The sequence below is a fragment of the Rhineura floridana genome, chromosome 10, assembly GCF_030035675.1.
Source record: "Rhineura floridana isolate rRhiFlo1 chromosome 10, rRhiFlo1.hap2, whole genome shotgun sequence".
Classification (NCBI taxonomy): domain Eukaryota; kingdom Metazoa; phylum Chordata; class Lepidosauria; order Squamata; family Rhineuridae; genus Rhineura; species Rhineura floridana.
This window is the reverse complement of record NC_084489.1, coordinates 74,135,770-74,159,288: the sequence shown is the minus strand read 5'-3', so window position 1 is coordinate 74,159,288 and position 23,519 is coordinate 74,135,770. Positions and strand designations below refer to the sequence as shown.

Below are 23,519 nucleotides of genomic sequence, written 5' to 3'. Positions count from 1 at the left end.
GGTTTTAACACACTCAAGTTTAGACCTCCTGCCATTCCTCCAATTTAATCAGAATTGTTCTTAGGAAGAATCTCTTACTGAGGATTAAGAGCAATGCACTGGATCCAGACTATATTGACTGTACTTAACTCTCATTGAAATCAGTGACACACAGATCATGACTAACTTGGCCTTGGTTGATGACCTGCGCAGAGAACTAGATAAAGGAAATATATCCTTGCTGGTTCTCCTTGATCTCTCGGCGGCCTTCGACACCATTGATCATGATATCCTCCTGGACCGCCTCTCTGTGATGGGAATTCGAGGCACTGTTTTACAGTGGCTCCGCTCCTTTCTAGAGGGTAGGACCCAGAAGGTGGTACTCGGCGACTTTCAGTCAGATCCTTGGCCCCTAACATGCGGGGTCCCGCAGGGTTCAGTGTTATCTCCGATGTTGTTTAACATCTATATGAAGCCGCTGGGTGAGGTCATCCGGAAGTTTGGAGTTCGATACCATCAATATGCTGATGTTACTCAGCTTTACTTCTCCTTTCCCCCAGAAACTAAGGAAGCTGTCCAGCCCCTGAACCAATGCCTGTCATCAGTGATGGGCTGGATGAGGCTGAATAGGCTAAAATTAAATCCAGATAAAACAGAAGTGCTCTTCGTTAGTCGCACGTCCGATTTGGAAACAGGGAACTTACCAAGATTGGATGGGGTAGTACTCCCCCTTAAGACACAGGTTCGCAGTTTGGGTGTGATTCTGGATTCGGCTTTGAATCTAGAGGCCCAGGTTGCGGCGGTCTCCAAGAGCGTGTTTGCCCAATTAAGACTGGTTCGCCAACTGCGTCCGTTTTTGGAGACATCGGATTTGACGAAAGTAACTCACGATTTAGTCACATCCCGGTTAGACTATTGCAACTCGCTCTATGTGGGGCTTCCCTTGAAAACAGCTCGGAAGCTTAAATTAGTTCAAAGAGCGGCAGCTAGGATGTTAACGGGAGCTGACTTATGGGCCCATACAACTCCCCTTTTACAACAATTACACTGGTTGCCGATCTGCTTCCGAGCTCAATTCAAGGTGTTAGTCTTAACTTTTAAGGCCCTACATGGACTAGGCCCTCTCTATCTGTCTGATCGTATGTCTTTTTATGAACCCTCCCGGCCCTTGAGGTCTTCTATTGACCCTCTCCTTGTGATTCCCTCAATTTCTCAAGCTTATTTGGTGAGAACTAGAACCAAAGCCTTTTCTGTGATTGCTCCTAAACTTTGGAACTCTCTACCGGCAGAGGTACAGTTATCTCCCTCTCTTGTAATATTTCGTCGCCAGGTCAAGACGTTCCTTTTTCGTCAAGCGTTCAGTTAATCGTTATATAGGATGCTATATAGGCTGTTTTTATTCTCTGATACATTTTTATTGTTGATTATTCGTATTTTAATACTGTTGTGATTATGCTAATGTTATTTGTATATGACTGTTTTTGTTCGCCGCTCTGAGTTCTTTGAAAATAGAGCGGGCTACAAATGTTTAAATAATAATAATAAATAATAATAACTCACCCCAATGTGAGCTTAGTTCAACTAACTTAGTCTGGATCCACTGCAAATGAGTATCTTCAAGGATTTCTCTTGATAAAAATTGGAACTGAAGCCAGTATTTTGAACAAACAAATTAAAAAACACTGACAGCTAAGCTTTCGATTCATTCTCCATTCATTAATTATATATATTTAAAATGCAGTATTTTAGCTCCAAATAAATGAGAAGCCAACATAGGTGAAACTGTAAGTAGAATGGTTATGGCCAGCCTATTCTACAAAGTGAACGTACAGCCCAGAACACATCCTGGAGGCTGTGCATTACAGGGCGATACCAAAAATGGTAAGACTGCTGTCTTACTGGAAGACAGTTATTGTTAGTTATTACTGATCTTCTGAGCAGGGCTTCTCCCCATTCCCAATAATTTATCAAGGAACCCTACAACACAGTGGAAACCAAAGATACTAGAAGAAAGCACAGTTTCAAGTAATTACTACAACCCTTTTGTTATTAGCACTAACACTGTGACATTATTTAGCCTCACCCACCCAAATAAAAGAACAGCAACGTATTCTCACTTTATATTGCCTCAACCAGAGCACATCACCTGATCTTACTTTGTCATTCTCTCTACCCTAGGGAAAAGGAACAGATTTAAGCTCCTCCCCACAGAAGCAGTCATTTACGTGCAGATAGCAAACTAAAAAGCTGTTAACATGGGGTGGCACAGAAAGCAGAGATGAATAGCACAAGGCTCTGGGAGTCAGCACTGTTCCAAGGGAAACAATTCTGTCCTCTGTAGGATGCTACTAACTGTCTAGCCCCATATTTCCCCTCCTTGTCATCTCTTTCATGAGCACAGCGTCATATTAAAAATGCAGGGTTTTCAAATAATGTGCATATTCCGTTTCCATGATATGAAGTTGGTATATAAAATTCATTTGGATAAATATGTTCTGCAAGCTGTGTTTTCTCAGTGCAGAAACTGGAGGTTACACATATGTGTATATGAATGGTGCTGTAAGCTACAATAGCTCCAGCATATGAAGCTATCTTATATGAAGAAAGACCATGTAACCCATTATTTTCTGTTCTGCTGAGCAGCGACTCTTCATTATCTCAGACAAGAGGCCTGTCCCATTCCTGCTAATAGAAATTCTTTAATTTGCTAATACACAAAAAAACTTGCAGTTTAAGAATGTACCTATAGCCAACAGATATTGCTATCAAACTTTAAAAAGCAGGGAAATTGGGCAGCTATAGTGAATGCACCAGGGGAGCAGGAGACCTGACCTCCTCTCTGAGATATTGTCCTGCCCTACAAATTTGTCAAAATGCAAACCCAACTTGGGTTGGTCTTTCACAGTCCAATCCACTTCTTGTGTAGCTTGGAAGAATTTGGTAACATGTGCCTCTCAGCATATGGTGAGTAGTTTGGGTGGGTTTGCACCGGGCAGATGGAAAGCCCCTTCCCTTTCCAAAAGTGAAACATTGTGAACAGTATTGTTTTTCAGGGTCGCCCCCACTTTTTTATTCTACAGCAGGCATATGTAGTCTCCCACCCAAATTTAAACCAAAGCTGTCACTGGCCACATCCACACCAGACCTTTATTTCACTTTAGACAGTCATGGCTTCCCCCAAAGAATCCTGGGAAGCGCAGTTTGTAAATGGTGCTGACAGTTGCTAGAAGATGCCTTATTCCCTTCACAGAGATACAATCCCCAGAAGAGGGGCTGACTGTTAAACCATTCTGGCCACTGGAGCTCTGCCAGGGCAATAGAAGTCTCCTAGCAACTCTCAGCACCCTTCACAAACCCAGGATTCCTTGGGAGAAGCCATGACTGTTTAAAGTTGAATAAATGTCTGGCATAATTGTGGCCCCGATTAGCCAAGCCAAACAGCTGTAAGTCTGACTTTTAGAACACTGACAGTTGGTTCTTAATGAGAAGCATGGGCATGCTCAGTGACTCCAATGTTAAATTTCTTAAATTAATTAAAAATCAGCCAGCCATTTAAAAAACTTTTAAACTGTAGAAGATGAAGGTCAGAATATGGGGCAAGGTCAGTAACAGGATTACAGGTACTCTGTGAACATGGCTGATTTTTAATTAATTTCAACAAATTATGAGACCACTGACAGAAAAAAATCCAACAGGGCTCTGGATTTCCCCCCCTCTTCAGCCTTCTATAGCCTGGTACTTTGAGGTGTCATTGGACTCTAGTTCCCATCAGCCCCAACCAGCATGGCCAATGATCTCGAAGAATGGGATCTGTAGTCCAAAACACCTGAAGGACAACAGGTTGTGGATGGCTGCTTTAACTGGGGATGCTAGAGTGAACCTATGACTTTATGTATGCAGTGCTTCTTGTGTACCTACAACTACACTGATGTATAGTAGCTATATAGTTAAGTACATTCAGCTCTGGAATAATCATTATAACTGACAACAGTGCTCCCAGCCAATGTATGTGATCTATCTACCATCCTGTGGATCAATACTGTTTGTTCAAAGAGACAGGTAGAGAGGAGCAGTTATAGCTGGTGGTATGTCCTCACTCTAACAGTTTTAAGAAGTTGTCTGCAGTGCTTAGGACAGTTTGCTGCAACACTGCAGTTGCCTCCTCCAGTAATATATTATTACAAGGAGTTTGTGGTGTTCAGTACAGTCTGCCACATTAATGATGCTGGGGGGGATGATTGTGATGTTGTTTCCATGGTGAGAACTCTTCAACTTCAAGGAGATGTATGAAATGCTACCTAGCTAATAATGCCAGTTCATTCACTTGTCATTGCTTTGTAGCAAAAATAAATTGTTCTAACTCTAGCATTCAGATATATACCTAGAAACAACTAGATATAGCCAGAAATATCTACTTCTGTGGGTGTATACCTGATGAGTACAGTTAGAACAATGCCTCTCTTCTCTGACAAAGAGTACAGTATAATGATCCCACAGTGCAGAAGCTAACGTTTCTTAGATAGATTCATTAGTATAAAAGCAAACATATTTAATTTTTTTTAAGTGAAAAATTGCACTATCTAAAGGGCTGTACATCCTTGATTATGTTTTTGCTCTGTGGGTCAAAGTATTAATAGTGAAACTTCAGACTGATGGATACTAATTTATTATCTTTAAAATGAGAATAAACTGAATGACATGGGTACAACCCACAGAATTTGCATCCTTGGTAGACTTCAATGCCCAACAAATGTCTTCTGGCCCAACATTTTCAGCAGAAGAAGCCATGCTGAATGCAAATAATTATAATATTGATGGATCAGAATGGCAACAACTCTAGAGGGCATCCTGTGTTCACACCTGTTTATTCTATAGTGTGAGTCAACAATATTTAAAACTGATAATTCCCCTCAGCTATTGCAGCAATGAAGGTATGTGTATGGGGGAAAGAATCAGGTTCTTGACTTCACAGGATTGTACCACTGCCTACAGAGGAATAAAATCCTTACCACTGTTATCTTGTACATCCTACATAACCAGAAACATTTTATGGAGGGCAAATGCAATGTCCAGTGTGCATTCTGGGATGGTATATCTGAGGTAAGGACTGAACCGTATGCTCTCTCTCAAGCATTTGGCTGTTGAGCTGGAAGTTTAAGTTGGAGGAAAAAATCTCCAACCGTTGATCGAACTCCAACCTATAGAAATAATGGATACGAACAGACACAGCTATGAACCTAACGTAAATGGGAATACACAGAGGAACAGTTTCCAAAAGAGGCAACTGATTCTCACATGTGGAAATAAAGCAGAACAAGCATCACAAAATGATGATGGTGTAGGAGAGCCCCTTGACAAAAAAAGAGGGGGGGCACTTCACTCCACTGCTGTCCAAGGAATGTTTTATTTGAAACTGACAGGACTTTATGACAATTTTTTGTTAAAAAACCTCCTGGTGCAGCATCAAATTGAAGCTTGCGTCTCTTTTTGCTTTTTCCCCCCTTTGCCATGCATCCCCACATGCCACCTTAACTTACAATAGATTTTGAAATATGAATTGCATTATTTAGATCAGTCACCAGGGTCTGCTTGGGTGAAAGAGATGGCATGTGTGTATATACATGTATGTGTGAGGCCACAATGCACAAGGATTTAGCTCCTCGTGGTTTTAGTAAGGGAAAATTGAGGCAGCAAAACAGTATTTTTGGAATTGATAATGAAAGCTGCTCTACTCAAAATGGCTAACCAACTGAACTATACACAAGGAAGCCACTGGATCACATCTCACGTCTGCCATGAGCTTAGTAGGTAGCCATAAACAATCTAATATCACTGAGTCTCAGCCCCATATCTGCAATATGGGAACAAATAAACAGGCCTACTTTACAAGGACGCAGTAAGGATAACTGTGATACTATGAGTAAAGAGTTTTGAACACTCTAAAACACTATATAAATGCTTATTTAATGAATTAAATTCTTTTTTGCAATTTCTACCTGGAACAGCCAAATACACATTTCTTTTATCTTGGACACAAGCCATGGTAACAAACATTATTCTAAGTTCATATTACATGCACAAGACCATGTCAAATTACTATTCAACACAGCAGAAGATACTGATTTTGAGATACTAAAGCACTTGGAAGGAAAGTTATTCGCACATGACTAAGGCTGACTTTTTAAAGTTACAAACTGACGAACTATCACACAGACTTTTGCTGCATTGTTTTTTAAATTCGGGGCAGAATAAATGCTATAAACGTGATGTGAAGGCTTTATGGAAAATGGTCATTAACAAAAATACAGGAAAAAAGTATACTTCTTGCACTATGAAAGAGGAACATTAAGAATTACATGCACTGGTTAACCAAGCTGTCTTATGTGAAACATGGCCATCTTCTTAATTAAAAATGGATAAGATTGGATAGGAATGGATAAGATTTTAAGACTGTTGCCAGGAAAGAAGAAAAAGAGTCTTACCTGCAAACATATAGCCAGGTTAACTCTGCAGCCAAATGATGTGCTGACAGCCCTGGGGTGGAGGCCCAGATCTTTAAAAAGCTTTGAAAAGGACTGTGTCAGAGCTATCCGGGGCCGTTCTTCTGCTACAACCACACACGTCCGCACTCTTGAGAGGTCCAGTCCCCTTGCCTGGAAACAAATTATTATTATTATTATTATTATTATGGAGCTCAGGATGGCAAACAAAACACTAAAAATACTCAAAAGTATCTTAAAAACAAACTTTAAAATATATCAAAACAAAACATCTTAAAAAGCAATTCCAAAACAGATGCAGACTGGGATAAGGTCTCTACTTAAAAGGCTTGTTGAAAGAGGAAAGTCTTCAGTAGAAGCCAAAAAGATAACAGAGATGGCATCTGTCTGATATTTAAAGGGAGGGAATTCCAAAGGTTAGGTGCCACAACACTAAAGGTCTGCTTCCTATGTTGTGTGGAACATACCTCCTGATAAGATGGTATCTGCAAGAGGCCCTCACCTGCAGAGCACAATGATCAACTGGGTATATAAGGGGAAGATGACCTTTCAGGTATCCTGGTCCCAAGCTTCATAGGGTTTTGTACACCTTGAACTTAGCTGGTAGTTAATGGGCAGCCAGTGCAATTTTTTCAGTAGCAGGGAGACATGTTGGTGATACCCTGCTCCAGTGAGCAGTCACACCACTGCATTTTGCACCAGCTGCAGCTTCTGGACCAACCTCAAGGGCAGCCCCACATAGAGCACATTACACTAATCCAGCCTGGAGGTTACCAGTACATGGACAACAGTGGTCAGACTATTCTGGTTCAGAAATGGCTGCAGCTGTCTTACCAGCTGAAGTTGGCCACTGAGGTCAGCTGGGCCTCTAGTGACAAAGATGGATCCAGGAGCACCCGCAGTTATAGAGTCAAGTTAGGTAACTGTTGGGATTTTGTTGGGTTATTTCAGAGATTTGTGAGCAGGAAAACTAGTATCCAGCAAGGTCAACTGTCACCATCCTTTAAACAGCAGGCTAGTAAAGAACCAAACATACCTTTTCTTAAAAACTACAGGGGGTGGGTGGGAGTTAATTTGCTTTTTTATTTCCTTTTATTTATGTACTTGGGCCCTCTGAATTGGAAAAGGGAGATAAACAGAACAAAGTTTGTGTTGTGAAACAGACTTATTTTGGGATAACGGGGGGCAACAGTTACAAAATACATTAGGGAGTAGATGGAGTTTATCCTTCTCAGTTTACCCTCCTTTGTTTGATTTTCACTGTCTTAAATATGTTTTTAGTGTTTTTGTTTGCTGCCCTGGGCACTTTCTGGGAAGAAGGGTGGGATATAAATTATATTAATAAATAAACAAACCTAATTGTAGTAGGAAAAGTGCATTTTCAGAGGGGGAGGGACAACTGGAGAAAGGTTAACCCTTTGCTCCCCAGTTGTGACTCCTGAAATTGCCCCCCCTCACTGCAATGAGGCTTGAAAAAAAGTTTTCTATTGGATCCAACAGAAATATTTTTTTCAAGCCTAATTTTTTTGGGGGGGGGTATATAAATTGTTGGGGTGTGATCTTCCTAAAGATGTTAGCTGGCAAGGGAGGATTAGCCCACTGCAACCACACTCCCCACCAATTAGGGCTGATTTTTCTTTTGATGCCTAATTGCTGGCTTGGGGGAGTGTGGTTGCAGTGTGGCTGTTGCCCACAACCCTCTCTCAGACTCGCAGAGCAAATTGGAAACCCTGGAAGGTAAGCACCATGAAGCACATTGACTTTGCAACCCTGTGCTACGGAAATAACTAAGGAACAGCAGGGGAGAAACTTTCTAGAAAGAGGCGTTCTACTCTCTCCGCTGACGATTTCTCTCCCTCCTCAATTAGCTTCTTCTCACTGAATGCATTCTGAGTCATACTTACGATGCCATGTCTACACTACAAACAGCAATAGGACTGAGTGGGGGCAGGAAGAGGCGGGGAGAGGGGGAAGAAACACACAAATTTCTCACCTTCAGAGATTCCGTTTGTGAACCAAGACCCTTGGTACAAAGCTCCATGACAGAGTAAGAGCAAAAGGTGTCTCTCACTTTGTACTGACTCACAGCCAGAAGCCAGAGGGCAGGTGTGGTCTCCAATTCTGAGGGAGGAATCAAAATAGACTGGTGTCCTGAATAAACGCTGCAAAGATACAAGATGTGTTAAACCCACAACTGGAAATCTGCACTAAGAGACCAGAAGATGGCAAATTGAAAAAGGAAGTTAATCGTCGTAACCTCAGTGAAACACAACGGTACATTCCATGGGGTAGAATGAAAATGACCAAGAACATCTATTGGGAGGGGGTTACTTTATTTTATTTATTTATTTTATTATTTATTTATTATTTGATTTATAACCCACCCTTCCTCCCAGCAGGAGTCCAGGGTGGCAAACAAAAGCACTAAAAACACATCAAAACATCCTAAAAACAGACCTTAAAATACATTAAAACAAAACCTTTAAAACATTTTTTTTTAAAAAGCTTTAAAAACATCTTTTAAAAAGGGTTAAAAACATATTGTTTTTTTAAGAAAACATATTAAAAGCAATTCCAACACAGATGCAGACTGGGATAGGTCTCAACTTAGAAGGCTTGTTGAAAGAGGAAAGTCTTTAAAAGGAGCTGAAACGATAGCAGAGATGGCGCCTGCCTAATATTTAAGGGGAGAGAATTCCACAGGGTAGGTGCCGCCACACTAAAGGTCCGTTTCCTATGTTGTGCAGAACGGACCTCCTGATAAGATGGTATCTGCAGGAGGTCCTCACCTGCAGAGCGCAGTGATCGACTGGGTATATAAGGGATAAGCTTTAAAATCTGTTTTGTGGAAGCCAGGTGGTCTGAGTGGTAGATCTCTGTCTATACCTAGAAGAATAGTGTGCAGAGGATGGAAGCTTCTCTGTGATGAACCGCTGCTGCCTTCAGTGGCTACTCCGTAATGCAGGTGTAGGGAACCTTTGCCCCCCCCCAAAAGATGTGGTCAATGGCCAGGGATGACTGGGTTGTAGTTCAGCAACCCCTGGAGGGCTAAAGGTTCCCCACATCTGCCCTAATGAAATAGCCTCCGCAGAGGTTCGATCTACCCTTAAACTCTGTTCAGGCACTATGTCTGAACTAGAGATGGGTGAGAATTCCGCTGAAGTCGGATTTAAAACAGGATTTTGGATGTGTTCTCATATTCATTTTTGCGGAGTCATCACTTTTGCTCTAGACTCGAGTGGCTTTCTCCTGACACTGAATAAGAAACATCTTGGAATCCTCACCCATTTCTACTCCGGCAGGCAGCACAGCACAGCAGTAATTCATGCATGTTTCTCCCTCTTTCCTTCCCTCTCTTTCTCTTTCATTCTCTCTCTTTCTCTCCCCCTCCCTTGACTAGAATAATCCAAGCTTCAAGTAGGGAGGGACTGGACCGAGCCAAGCCTAGCCTCTCTGTCTCTGGGCTGCTAGGGGGGAAAACAATCACCAGCATTTAACAGGTTAATATTACCCTAACTACAGAGAGATTAAAAGGGTAGAAAATCTTCTTAATCTCCTTGTGAATCAGGGCTATCAATCTCTCTCCCCACACACACATACACTTCAGTCAAATCAGGTAAAAGAAGAAGTTAGAGGAAACAGTCAAAGACGAAATGGAACAGCATTCCTGTTTGGGGGAATGCAAACAAATCTGAATTAACATGAGGACTCCATCTCTAGCCTGAACAGGAATTCCCAAGACAGGTATGGGGGCCCCAACCATTCTACCCCCAACTTGCCTGTCTGAAAGGGATTTCTAAGTACATTCTGGTGAATGCAGTCAGAATTCTCCACACTAATGGCAACCCTGCACTATCAGGATTCCCATTTGTGTGGAGAATTTGAAGTGCATTCACCCAAACTTGCTTAGAAGCCCCCTTCTGACCTTCTCACTCAATGGTGGAAGGTTGCGGGTGGAACCAGAATGAGTGGTGATGTTGGAGGCAGGGTTACCATTTCTCCCTACCGAAGTTCAAACAACAATGTCTGATTAGTGCTACAGCATCTCACCAAACTGCACATTTTTGCAAAGCTGAAAAATCTTTTCCTCTGCTATACCTGGACAACTCATGGGATGTCACTGGGAGTTTGGCAAACCATGGCCCAAGTACTTCTCATGGGGTAACTATCAACAGGTAGCTTCTTAAGAGGGACCATAGCTTAGGAGTAGAGGATACGTTTTGCACACAGAAGATCCCAGGTTCAAACTATGCCATCTTAAAAGGATCAGGTAGTAGGTGGTGTGGAAACACCTATTTCAGAAGCCCTGGCAAGCCACTGCCAGTAAGAGTAGACAATACTAGGTTAGATGGATAAACAGACTGACCTATATAGCTTCGTGTTTCCTGAAAATGAGTATCAGCTATCATGGCTATTTTTATAACACAAGTAATTCTTACCACATAAATTCTTAAAGCGCTCTCTTTCTCTCTCTCTCCCCCCTTCACACATCACTTGATGATTTCATTTACAAGGATGGATGTGTGAATGAGCCACCATAGTTCAAAATATCTCAGATACAACTTTCAAATCACCCAACATTACAAACATAATGCTTTCCAATAGAGTTCAGCTCTGAGTTATAAGCCATTGAGTAATCAAATGACGTGAGAGCCAGTGTGATGTAGTGGTTTAAGGTGTTGGACTACGACCTGGGAGACCAGGGTTCGAATCCCCACACAGCCATGAAGCCTACTGGGTGACCTTGGGCCAGTCACTGCCTCAGAGGAAGGCAATGTTAAACCTTCTCTGAATACCACTTACCATGAAAACCCTATTCGTAGGGTTGCCATAAGTCAGAATAGACTTCAAGGCGGTCCATTTCCATTTTACAGTCAAATTATGAACATTCAAGTGTGGATAAGTACTTTGTCAACAAGAGGGAAGCCTATCAAGTACTTGGTCAAAATGGCCACGTGGATTGACTCAGAATTAATAAAATAAAGTTCAGGTAGAGATTAACACAGCAAGGCAGTGGCCCTGGAAGAAGCAGACCTCAAACATAAGAAGCTGGCTTACACAGACTCAGGTATTTGGTCTATGTATTATCTGTACCAGGGATGGGGACTGTGTGGCCCTCCAGATGTTGCTGGACAACAATTCCCATAATTCCTGATAATTGCAATGCTGGCTAGGGCTGATGGGAGTTGGAGTACAATAACAATATCTGGAGGGCCATAGGGCCACCATCCCTGGTCTACACTACAGAGTTTCAGATGGAAATCTTTCCAAGTCCTACGTGGAGATGCCAGGGATTGAACCTGGTGCCAATAGCATGTAAAACATGTACTCTATCACTGTGTTGCTATTCTTCCCCCTTCAGCCATGAAGTACATTTTTGCACCTTCTCTCAAATTCAGCAAGTGGCCTTATCAATGGAAAATGTATAGCCAACAGTGGTCAAACAAACAAACAAACAAACAAACAAACAAACAAACAAACAAACAAACAAACAAACAAACAAACAAACAAACACACACACACACACACACACACACACACACAATATTTATACTCCTGCTCTTCAACCCTAAGACTATCAGAGCAGTTTTCAGTTTAACACATAAACAGCACCATTAGTGAGTAAAAACAGCAGCAGCAGCACAGTTTCCAGATAAAGTCAGTAAAACTTAAACATTACAATAGATCTGAAATAGTTAACATTAAAAGGCCTGGGCAAATAAAAAGATCTTTGCATGGTGACAAAAACCTTCTGATTCAGCACCAGGTAAGCCTCTTGGGGGACAGTATTCCATAAGTGGGAACCACAAGAGAAACTTTGAAGATTCAAAGCAGAAACAAATTAAGCAGAAACAAATTATTAAGAGATGGGCTGCAAAGAAAATATGACGGTGGTGGGATATCACACCACAATGAATTCCAGCATTATTTGTTCAGCACAAACAGCTAAAAGTAAAATGTAAGCATCCATGAACTCACGTTGGCCTAACGACTACCGCTGTGCTCAGAATGCATCAATCTTTGACAACGATCCTTAGGAGATCCTGCTGAAGCGTGTTGGCCTATTGTTAAGAATCTGGAGGGTTTTTTTTATAGAGGTCTATTGCTCTGCTTTGCAAGGTTTCTTTTCATTATTATTTTATACCCTTTAGGACATAAAATAAATACAAAAAACAAAACTTTGCAAAACCATGCAATATACTCGAGACTTACCAATGGGCTGGCTCCATGCTCCAAGCAGGTTTTCCCTTAGTGGTTTGAAAGTCTCAGAATGTTGCATTCTGGAACACCACAGTCCTAGTCCAGCACAACTTCATAGCATCTACAACAGGGATAAGTAGTTAGTTTTTGGCTGCTTGTGCCCAGATTGCAATCCCTGGTAGGTGGGGATTCAATCACTCTTTACACTGCTGTAGCAGCAATTGATGGCAATGATACCAAACTTTCATAAAGTATCACTGCCCCAGTCTGTTGTCCTGGCCAGTCTGATGTTTATGATCAGGGATATATCATAATGAAAATTTTTTTTAAATGTTTTTAAGTGATTTATAGAGAGCCAGTGTGGTGTAGTGGTTAAGGTGTTGGACTACGACCTGGGAGACCAGGGTTCGAATCCCCACACAGCCATGGAACTCACTGGGAGACCTTGGGCCAGTCACTGCCTCTCAGCCTCAGAGGGAGGCAATGGTAAACCCCTTCTGAATACCGCTTACCATGAAAACCCTATTCATAGGGTCACCCATAAGTCGGAATCGACTTGAAGGCAGTCCATTTCCCCCCCAAGTGATTTATACAGTACTCTGCTATGTTTAAGACCATGGTGTTGTCTCCACGACATTAATTTGAGTTTGTTTGGACGTTTTTAGCTCCTGAGGAAGGAAAGTATTTCTGAAACGCGTAGAGCACTACAATAAATTTTACTCAGCATCAAAGCTTGCCTCTCCTTTTTGTCTTTGGTTTGGTGCCTGTTCCCTTTTGTTCCTGCCTTTAACAACAATTTAAGTTTGCTTCAGATTTGTTTACATGTTCAAGAGGTTAAGCAGAAGCTTAAGAGAGCTGAAAAGGATGAGCTCTTGCAATAGATGAGCTCAAATTTGTATCAGCCTTGCATATGCAGAAGGAAAAGTACCACTTGTTTTCTTGGATACACAGAGGTGAATGGAGTTCAGAATTACTAACAAGTACACACTTAGCTATTGGGGGGTATTCTTTTTTATTTGTTTGTTATTTATTATAATCCCAAAATAAAATTACCAAAAAAAAATCATTAAGAAAGTTTCCTTATACGTTGTCTCTCTGCAAAAGGGAAGCCTTTGCTGCCACTTTCCAGAGGAATCAGATGGAAATGGGATGGAATGTGCTGGGTTCACCTCTCTTGGGTTGCATGAGGCTTAAATGCCCAAAGTTAGCCCAGCTCAAAACATCTCCCAAAGACTGTATTCATTTTTTTGCCGGTGGTGAGGGAGAAAGATATGCAAATTTAAAGAATTTTTGTCTTACTTCAAACACAGTTTCTTTTTTTTTTAACCTCTTCTCCAAAAAGCCTTGCTGCCACTTTCCCAGGGCAGAATTCCCTTGGGAAAGATGCTACACCTGAATACACCAAGATAATTGGGGGTGGGGTGAGGCTTGGCAGCTTCTTATGCTCAAGAGCTTTTTAGAATGTTCTGGTCTGATTAAGGTATCTTAATCTCAGTAGCATTCTTCAAAGTAGCAAAAATTCCACATTGAAAAGAACTGGCAGTAATGTATGAACTCAGAAAACTGACCAGGTTCCAAAATCAGAATTTCTAAGTTCCAAAATCTCTCCAAAAATAAATCAGTATCATCTTTTTTCTCTTCCTATGAATTACAAGATTTTTTCCCTCACCTACGACTGACGTATTCAGTAATCTGTCTATATAGCACATTTCTTCTTTTTTATTGTAATGGAGTACATTCATTTGTGGAAAACTGAGAACAGATACATTTTTTAAAAAAAGTCTAGCAGCCAGGGACAGTACGCAAAATCTTTCAGATTTTTAGGATTTTCTAATAGAAATAATTTCTAGTTATTTCAAGCAAGTTTCAGAACAGTAGTAATCAGCAACTCATTGCCCTTGCATTAATCCTGAAAACAGAATTTAGGGGGCTGGTAACATAATGATTTGGGATATGGAATACAACTGGGCATATAAAACTAATAAAGTTCCTTCAGTCTACTCATCCCTGAAGGAAAACGAAAGAAAAAATTAAGTGCAGAACTTTCCCCCTACACCTCTCCCTTTTTCTACGAATGCTTAGCGTTTACATCTACTGTGCTGGGGAATATAAACATATGGTTTTAATGCGTCCTAGATTCCATCAAGGATATAGTAAATGGGCACAACATTGTGTTCTGCAAAGAGATTACAAGAGCTATGGGCAGCGTAAGTTCTCGTCTCTTTCTGTTATTTTCAGATCAGAAGAGCCATAACTGCATTAACTCAAGAAATATGGTGAGTTAACAGGATGCAAACAAATGTGAAGTATTATTATGAGGCACCAACCGCAAGGGATTCATAGGGAAATCATATGATTTTGGAGTTGGCAAACAAACCAGATACATTTATGAGGAAATGGCAAAGGGATGTTAAACCAAGAAGCGACTATAAATGAGTGGAAATGAATTTGGGCCAAGATCTTGCCAAATTTGATTTTAGCAGATTTTAAAGAAAACTTTTTAGAAGTACAGTATCAGGGGTATCTAATCCCACACAAACTGAGCCAGATATATCCAGGAACTCAGGATAAACATAGGAAATGTGGAGCCTCAGGGCCAAATTTCATTCACATATTCTGGGGATGCCTAACAATACACACTTTGAGGGGAAAATACAACAAATAATTAATGAAATGATGGTATTTTTTACTCCTGGAACCCAGAATTCTACTAAAAGGTTATTTATTTATTTAATTTGTATCCCGCCCTTCCTCCCAGCAGGAGCCCAGGGCAGCAAAAAAAGCACTAAAACGCTTTAAAACATCATAAAAACTGATCTTAAAATACATTAAAACAAAACAGCATTAAAAACATTTAAAAAACAACCTTAAAAAGGGGTTAAAAACATTATTAAAAAACATATTAAACAATTCTGACACAGATGCAAACTGGAATAAGTCTCAAATTAAAAGGCTTGTTGAAAGAGGAAAGTCTTCAAAAGGCGCCAAAAAGATAGCAGAGATGGCGCCTGTCTAATATTCAAGGGTAGGGAATTCCACAGGGTAGATACCGCCACACTAAAGGTCTGTTTCCTATGTTGTACAGAACAGACCTCCTGTTAAGATGCAGAGCGCAGTGATCGACTGGGCATATAAGCGGTAAGACGGTCTTTCAGGTATCCTGGTCCCAAGCTGTATAGGGCTTTGTACGCCAAAACTAGAACCTTGAACTTGGCCCAGTAGAAAATGGGCAATCATTTAAAGCATATTCTATTAGAGGGTGATACAGAAATAATGACTAACCTACTGACAGGTGCAAAAAAACTGTATTGCAAAGAATTAGAGAAAGAAGATCGCTCCAACTCTAACAGAGGCTCTTGATAAACTTTGGATGATCACAGTAATGATATTGTGCTGTCTCTTTTGGAAAAGTTTTATGTATTTTATAACTGCAATGTTTTTACCCCTTTTTATAATTGTACTGTCTATTACTGTCACCTGGCCTAATGATCTATTTTTATAATGTATTGGAATAACAGATATCAAGATAACATCTAACTATATAATAGTTTCACCCTGCTGTACATTTTTAATATATTTTAAAGTCTGTTTTTATGATTTTTAGAGTATTTTTAGTGCTTTTGTTTGCTGCCCTGGGCTCCTACTTGGAGGAAGGGCAGGATATAAATTTAGTAAATAAATTTTGTATGTACAAATTAACTACCATCAATACTATACATTTTAATTTCTTGATTAAAAAAACCAAGAGTTTAGGGACCAATTATTATTTCCTCCTGGGATAATACCCTGATGATATAGGGCAGTTTTTCCCAACCAGTGTGCCTCCAGATGTTGTTGGACCACAACTCCCATCAGCCTCAGCCAGCATTGCCAACGGTCAGGAAGATGGGAGTTGTGGTCCAACAACATCTGGAGGCACACTGGTTGGGAAAGGCTGATATAGGGAATGGGTCCTACAGTCACACATGCCCCCAGTCCCACTCTCAGAAAAGAAGATACTGAATTCTAGTGGATTCTCTCGATGTTCAAATAAATGTGGGGTCTCCCTTGTTTTACTCGTTACTCTTTCCTCACAGCAACAGGAATTAGGAAAGGGGCAAGATAGGAATACAAGATCTCTAGGTTCACTCTCTGTCTCATCCCGAGTACAATCCTAGGACAAAATATTACATAAAAGGCCCAAGAGAGGGTTTCCTGCTTTTAGGAATCTCATATATTGATAATGAATCCATTCTCTAAGCATGGAACCTTATGGATCTATGAAAAAAAAATCTGGGAGGAGATAACCCAATACTAAACATGCTTAGTGGCCATGTAATGCAGAATGACTGGTGGGGGGAGGGGAGACAAAACTGAAAATGGGGTGCGGGGGTTGGAATGAAGTGTCTTGGGAAAGTGTATGGCTGGAACTCTGAGGAGCATTCTACACTGCAACATTTTGTTGCAGGTCTCTCTTGGTTCATTGCTGAAGGTCCCACTTGTTCCTATTAAAAAGACACTAAGGTGCTTTTTTTGGTTTAACTTCTACACTTGGTGCAGACTGTATGCTCCAAGATACACCTGTTGTCAAATTTATTTCTATCAGCATCAATCAATTCTTTTATTATTGTTTGTATAGGTTACCAAAATATCACAATTAAAATAAGTACAATGTACTTCGCTGATACTGATCACATCATGTGAGATTTGTACTCTCTCTGTCTCTCTCTCTCTCTCATGTGCGCACACACGCACACCTTTGTTTTGCGACACCCGATAGCTCCAGAAGAGGAACTTACCTACAGAGGCACCAAAGGACAAACCCAAGTCCACAGTAAGGGTCCAAACAGATAGCAACTTCTCTGGAAGGATAAAGCTCACACTGCAGCTTAATAGAACGACAGAAGGCACTAGTGGCTGCATGAGACATCTGGAAGAAGGTAACAGGGCAGTAATTAAGATGATGAACTGCATTGCTACATAGTTTGCTTTTGAAGCACCGCCAGATCTTAAGATAGAAATAGGATGGATAAAAATAAGCATCAGTTTACATCCCACCCACAAAAAACACATGCAGAATCATTTATACATAATGAAAATTAATGTGTTTCCCAAGGAGTATATTCAATCAACTAAGTAAAGAAAATGAAGAGAGTGTGACTCATCAGCGCTTTTGATTTCTAGGTTATCGTCAGGAAGGTTGGAAATTATGTGCAGCACTGAAGAGAACAGGCTGCATTTTTCAGCTGAGGCAGGGGAGTGGGTGGAGGCTGCCAGAAGGGGACAGTTATAGCTGAGTGGTAGAGCACAAGCTTTTGCATGCAAGAAGTCCCTGATTTAAACTCTAGAAGGAATGTATAGGAAGCAGAACTAGGAGAAGCCTCCCTTCCAAGCCCTTGGAGATTACCAGCTAACTGGAATAGGCACTAATGGACCCACAGAGGGACCAAAGATATTACTGCTTATGATGGGGAGAACAGCTAATGAATACAGAATGGAATAAATTCAGGTTTAAAAACCAAAAGCGTGGAACTGTTTCTTGTGTTGCTTTCTCTATACCAAGGGCTAACATACAAGGTTGTTGTGATGGAGCAGGCAGGTATACTTTATTCACAAGTCTGACTCATTCAAAAATAAAGCAAGATGGAATGGTGATTTTTTTCTTTTTAACATAAAAATGGAGCACACAGGGGAGCTATGACTTAACTCAGTGTGCTCTGTTGCTTTAAGCCATTTTCTTCTGGTACCGGAAGCAATGTGCTGGGAGGAAAGTGATCCCAGCAACAGAGAACAGCAAGGTAAGGGAGAGGGCAGGCCATTGTCTCCTATTTTCATGTTAAAAAACAGACCTCTCCACTCTCCAACATTATTTATATCCGTCACCTCATCAGAAAAGATGTTTGCCCCATCACATACAAGCCCTAGGCTGCTGAGAAGGTGTGCAAGTGTTGCATTCGGTTTATTTTATTTATTTATTATTTGATTTATATCCCGCCCTTCCTTCCAGCAGGAGCCCAGGGAGGCAATTGGTTGTGGCATCTGTTGGTGTAAGCAAAATGTATACAGACAATTGGGGCTGCCTCGGTACAGTTTTTTTAAAAAAACTTTGTGACACAGTCAATTCATGATCCTGAGTACAGCAGCCCCGTCCTCTTTTACATCTGCTCACCTTATCCACGCATTACAACCCCCCTCCCCCTCCCAGCTCACACTCCATGTTTCATGTGGCAATATCCAGTCTGGGTGCATAGTCCCTACCTTCACCCCTGCTAGCATTCCAGTTGTGGATACACTGAAATCGAGATAAGCCAGCATGTCGGGGTTAGAAGGTTTGTAGATCTGAGGAGGCCGCTTCTTTGGCAAATCATCTGGGGAGAAAAATGAAGGCATGATTCCTACAGCGCCTCCAAGACACAATAATACTTCATAGCAAGAGTAACAGAGGAAAGCACATACCTGTGTCTAATATAGGGGGCCACGTTCTGACATCCACCGCTGCTGCTGCCTCTCGTGACCGCAACAATTTACATATTAATTGTGTTGTCATTAAACAAGCAGAGCGACTCACCTGGAGGTTTCAGCAAAGAAAAAGAAGAAGAAAAAAGAAGAGAAATAAGATCGGAATCATCTAACTTAAAATGGTTTTAAGCATATTATTTTATGTTGCTGGACAGTATATATTTAAAACCTTCCTACTAGCTTGTTTTAAAATACTTCTGCAATTACAATGACAAAACAGTTGCACATACAAAATCAGGGGTGTAGTTGTCCAGGGTTGCAGAAGGCCATAGACCCGTTACTTGTTTGGAAGCAGGTCCCAGCCAGGTCTCTATTGATGAGCCAGTTAGTTTGAAAAGGGAGTTTGTTAGCCACTGAGAAAGTCCTTGTCCTTTCATGCTGATTGGAGACAATCAGAGTGAAAGGAGGTGAGTCACCCAACGAGGAGACTCTTCAGCCTACACTTTCATGCTGATTGGCTTCTAGGGACATCTGTTGGAGTGAAGTCTGCACCCAAAAGTTGACAGGGACAGCAAGGAAAATGAGGAAAAGTGGAAAAGAGGGTGTGTGGTGTAAAAACCATGAAGGTGCCTTGCACTTCTGAATTTGTCACTATGCTACTGGTTGGGAGACAAATTCTGCCAAACATGGCCCCTCCAAGAAATTCCTGACTTGTGTTGCTGGTAATTTTCCTACAGAAAGTGGAGGAAGTGACTAGAGGATCATCTAGCCTTGACTTGATTCTAGCTAACGGAGATGACTTGGTGGATGAAGTGGCAGTTATGGGAACTGGGGGAAAGTGACTATGTTATACTCGTTTTCTTGATTTTAAAGGAAGCAAAAGCTGAGAGTAGCTATATGTGTACCCTGGACTTCAGGAAAGCCTATTTTAATAAGCTCAGAACAATGATAAGTAAGATTCCACGGCAAACGACCCCAATGAGAAAAGGAGCCCAAGATGGGTGGGAGTTTCTAAAAAAGGAAATTCTAAAGGCACTATTGCAAACAATTCCAACAAGGGAAAAAGGGGGAAGAGAGCAGAAGAAGCCAATGTGGCTTCACAAAAAGCTTAGAAATGACTTGAAAACAAACAAAGGGCACATATAGGAAGTGGAAGAAAGGCCAGGCCATAAAGGAGGAGTACAAATGTGTAGCACGGAATTGCAGGGATGGTGTCAGGAAGGCTAAAGCTGAGAATGAGCTCAGGTTAGCGAGGGATGATAAAGCAACAAAAAAGCTTTCTTCAGGTACATGCATAGTAAAAGACAACTACTTGGTGAGAATGGCAAAATGCAACAGATGACAAACAAAATGCAGAAGTGCTGAATTCCTACTTTGACTCAGTCTTCTCCCAAAAGAGGGTCTATGATCCTCCTGGCAAACGTGAAGTACAAGTTGAAGGGGGAGGATTGCAACTTGAGATTGATAGACAAATGGTCAAGGAATACCTAATTACTCTGAAAAAACTTTGCAAAACTTCTGCATTTTTTTCAGATGAAGCTGTTTTCTGGTTGTAACGGCATTATGTCCAGTTCTAAAAGAACCATGCATCTAGTTTCACATGCCCAAGGAAGCTTTAATTTATTTCATTTATATCCCACCCTTCCTCCAAGGAGCTCGAGACAATGTACAGGGTTGTGTCCCCTACCTCATATTTATCCTCAGAACAACTTTGTGAGGTAGGTTAGGCTGAGAGCTGGCACAGGCCTTCCGTTAACAATCTATGCCCCCTAATGGGAAATCAAGAAAGGAGAAGGCCAGGCCACAGAGCAGAGATACGTCTGCCATTTTATTGTTTGACCTTTGTAGCTTTTTGGTTTCTTTTTCAGTATTGCAAATTTCCTTTAACACCTTGGCAAAAAAAGGGGTGTATGAACGTAGATAACAAACATAAAAAACAACTGAGTGAGGATTTGAATCCAACTGACTGTGGTCCTAGTAGACACTTTAATAATTATCCCATGATGGATTTGTGATTCTTGGGGAGAAGCTTCCCTCCCCATTCCACCCTAATGCATCATAGCAAATTACTCTTGAAATTAAAATAAATGTGATATGGCAAGGAGGGGTGTGCATGATGGTCTGCTGATAAATATATATACACACACATGTGCACACATATCTATATATTGAATAAATAAATATTTCAAAAGAAGCATTTCTATAAGCCAACTGACCTCCACAATCATCTTCACTGTAGGCAATGTTGTTGCAATGTTCTGGGGGTGTGGAGGTCGAACAGTTATTGGCACACAGCCTGCATACAAACACCCATAAAATGCAGCAATCAGATCTATACCTGCATGAAGAAGAAGAAGAAGAACAGAAGATGACATTCTAGTTTGACGGTAGGTAGGGACAGAAAGTGAAAATCATTTACAGAGCATAATTGCTATGTTGAAACAATGTCAATGAGCCTAGGTTAAAAGGGAGAGTCCTGAGCAACTGTTTATGTCTATGCCTCGTCAGTGTCTCTTAAGCTTTGCCAAATGTTTTAATTTAAGCTGCTTATTTAAAGACAAAAAACCCTTTTAAGTCTGAACTGATGCCATCAAAAGGGGAATTAAAACAGATCTGAAGCCCTGCTACCTGAAGTAAGGTTGGGGTTATGGTGCCCCATATATGGAATGACTCCCCCAAGGGAAGTTCGCCTGGCACCAGCTTGGATTTTACTTTGGTACCAAGCAAAGACTTATTTGGTTTGGTCAGGCAGTCCAGCACACAATGTAAGCTACTTTTAATGATGGTTCTATCCAATGTGTTGAATTTTATCAATGTGTTTTAAGTGCTAATCTGCAGATTTGTATGCTTATATATTGAATTTTCTATATTAATCTCCCCCATTTTAATATACATTTTGAGGGTTTTGTTCTGAAAAGCAGCATAGACATCTTCTAAATGAAGAATTATGTCCAAAATAAAAATTTCAGATTACCATTGGTTTATAACTAACACAACTGAAGAACATGTATAGGTAACAGGCATTGTAACATACACTTCTTTACCTCTGTAATTTAACATTCCAGGATCCATAATTAAACGAACTTTCAACACACACACACACTGTTCAGAAAGAGTCAATAGCTCAGATAAAAATGAAATGAAATACTTTGCAATATCTCATGAAAGTAAGCCCTTGTATAGCTATTTTGTAACAATCATTAGCGGCACTAGGACAAGGAGTTTCTAGGCTGCAATCCTATACTTACTTACCTGGGAGTAAGACCTACTGAAGTCATTGGGACCTACTTCTGAGTATATGTGTATATGATTGCGCTGTTAGAGACTCATTCATTAAGTTCACAGTAAAAAACTGTGGGTGATGTGTAATACTCCTCTGATTTCAATGGGTCTGCTCTGACTATGACTCACATTCATTATCACCCTGTGTGTATTCATTTGGCCCTGGCTAGCAGACTGTTGATGTAACCATTTTCTTTTTAGTTTCTGGGGTTGAGATCCAGTTCTCCAATTCTCAGTTTCTCTACTTAAGAAAGTTGAGGGATAAATCCAGCTCCCTCTTATCACATGTTTAAAGACAACGAGGTTCTTACAATGCTGTTCAATAGGGCTCCTACTGTGTGCAGATCTCTGAAAACATGGGGGTTAAGCAACTACAAGCTTAATTTAGGATATAATTCTAAGTCTACATAGAAGCATGCTTAATTGAAATCAACTGGTGGAATCAGATAAAAGTTATGTGTGCCTAAATCCCTTAACAGCAATGGGAAAAATTGGTCAGAACTATGCTAAAGCCCTACAAATTAAATGTGCATGTCCATAGCCTTTCTATCACTAATATTTATATTGACCAATTTTTGCAGCTCTGCTTAGCCAAAAGTAACATTTATTACAGCAAAGTCTTTAAGAATCACCACTGAAAACATATTTGTGTCCTTTACCTGGTGGGTAGACCAAAGCAACATGGTCGCCATCTTGTAAGTGTCCCCTTTCCATCAACATAACAGCTATCTTTTCAGCTCGTTTATGTAGCTGAACACATGTTAGAGAATTTGCTATTGTCCCCTGAATTGGGAAAGAAGCAGAGAGATTTAAGATTTGTCTTTTCTTTTTAAAGGTAGAGTTCTTTCCTCCCCACAAATTGACCTTAGCTTCCAAAACAGTCATTGTTGTACATGCCATCAAATATCCATCCAATTTTCACCAGGAAAAAAGTGTGTTCTCTTCAACCTTTAAGAAAATGGGACATTACAAAACATCCAAATTAGCAATGGGGCCAGGACTCAGAATGGAAACCCCGGGGGGGGGGGGAGGTAAACCAAGCATTTATCCCCACAACCCATTTTGAGATTGACCCAAACCTATTCAAGATTTGGGCCAACTTCATAATGGGCTGATTAT

The 23,519-nt window shown here is 40.8% G+C and overlaps 1 protein-coding gene across 6 annotated transcripts in view; it reads right to left on the bottom strand.

Moving 5' to 3' along the window:
- The window catches only part of DIP2C (disco interacting protein 2 homolog C), a 401,118-nt gene that overhangs the window by 26,254 nt on the left and 351,345 nt on the right, over positions 1-23,519 (bottom strand). For all 6 annotated transcript variants that reach the window (XM_061585822.1, XM_061585823.1, XM_061585824.1 and 3 more), the window contains 7 exons: positions 23,060-23,183; positions 21,335-21,456; positions 19,116-19,227; positions 18,918-19,027; positions 17,459-17,589; positions 8,473-8,641; positions 6,462-6,632 (listed from right to left, as the gene is read on the bottom strand). In XM_061585822.1, coding sequence (XP_061441806.1) covers positions 6,462-6,632; positions 8,473-8,641; positions 17,459-17,589; positions 18,918-19,027; positions 19,116-19,227; positions 21,335-21,456; positions 23,060-23,183 — 939 coding nt within the window. The remainder of the gene's footprint in view (positions 1-6,461; positions 6,633-8,472; positions 8,642-17,458; positions 17,590-18,917; positions 19,028-19,115; positions 19,228-21,334; positions 21,457-23,059; positions 23,184-23,519) is intronic.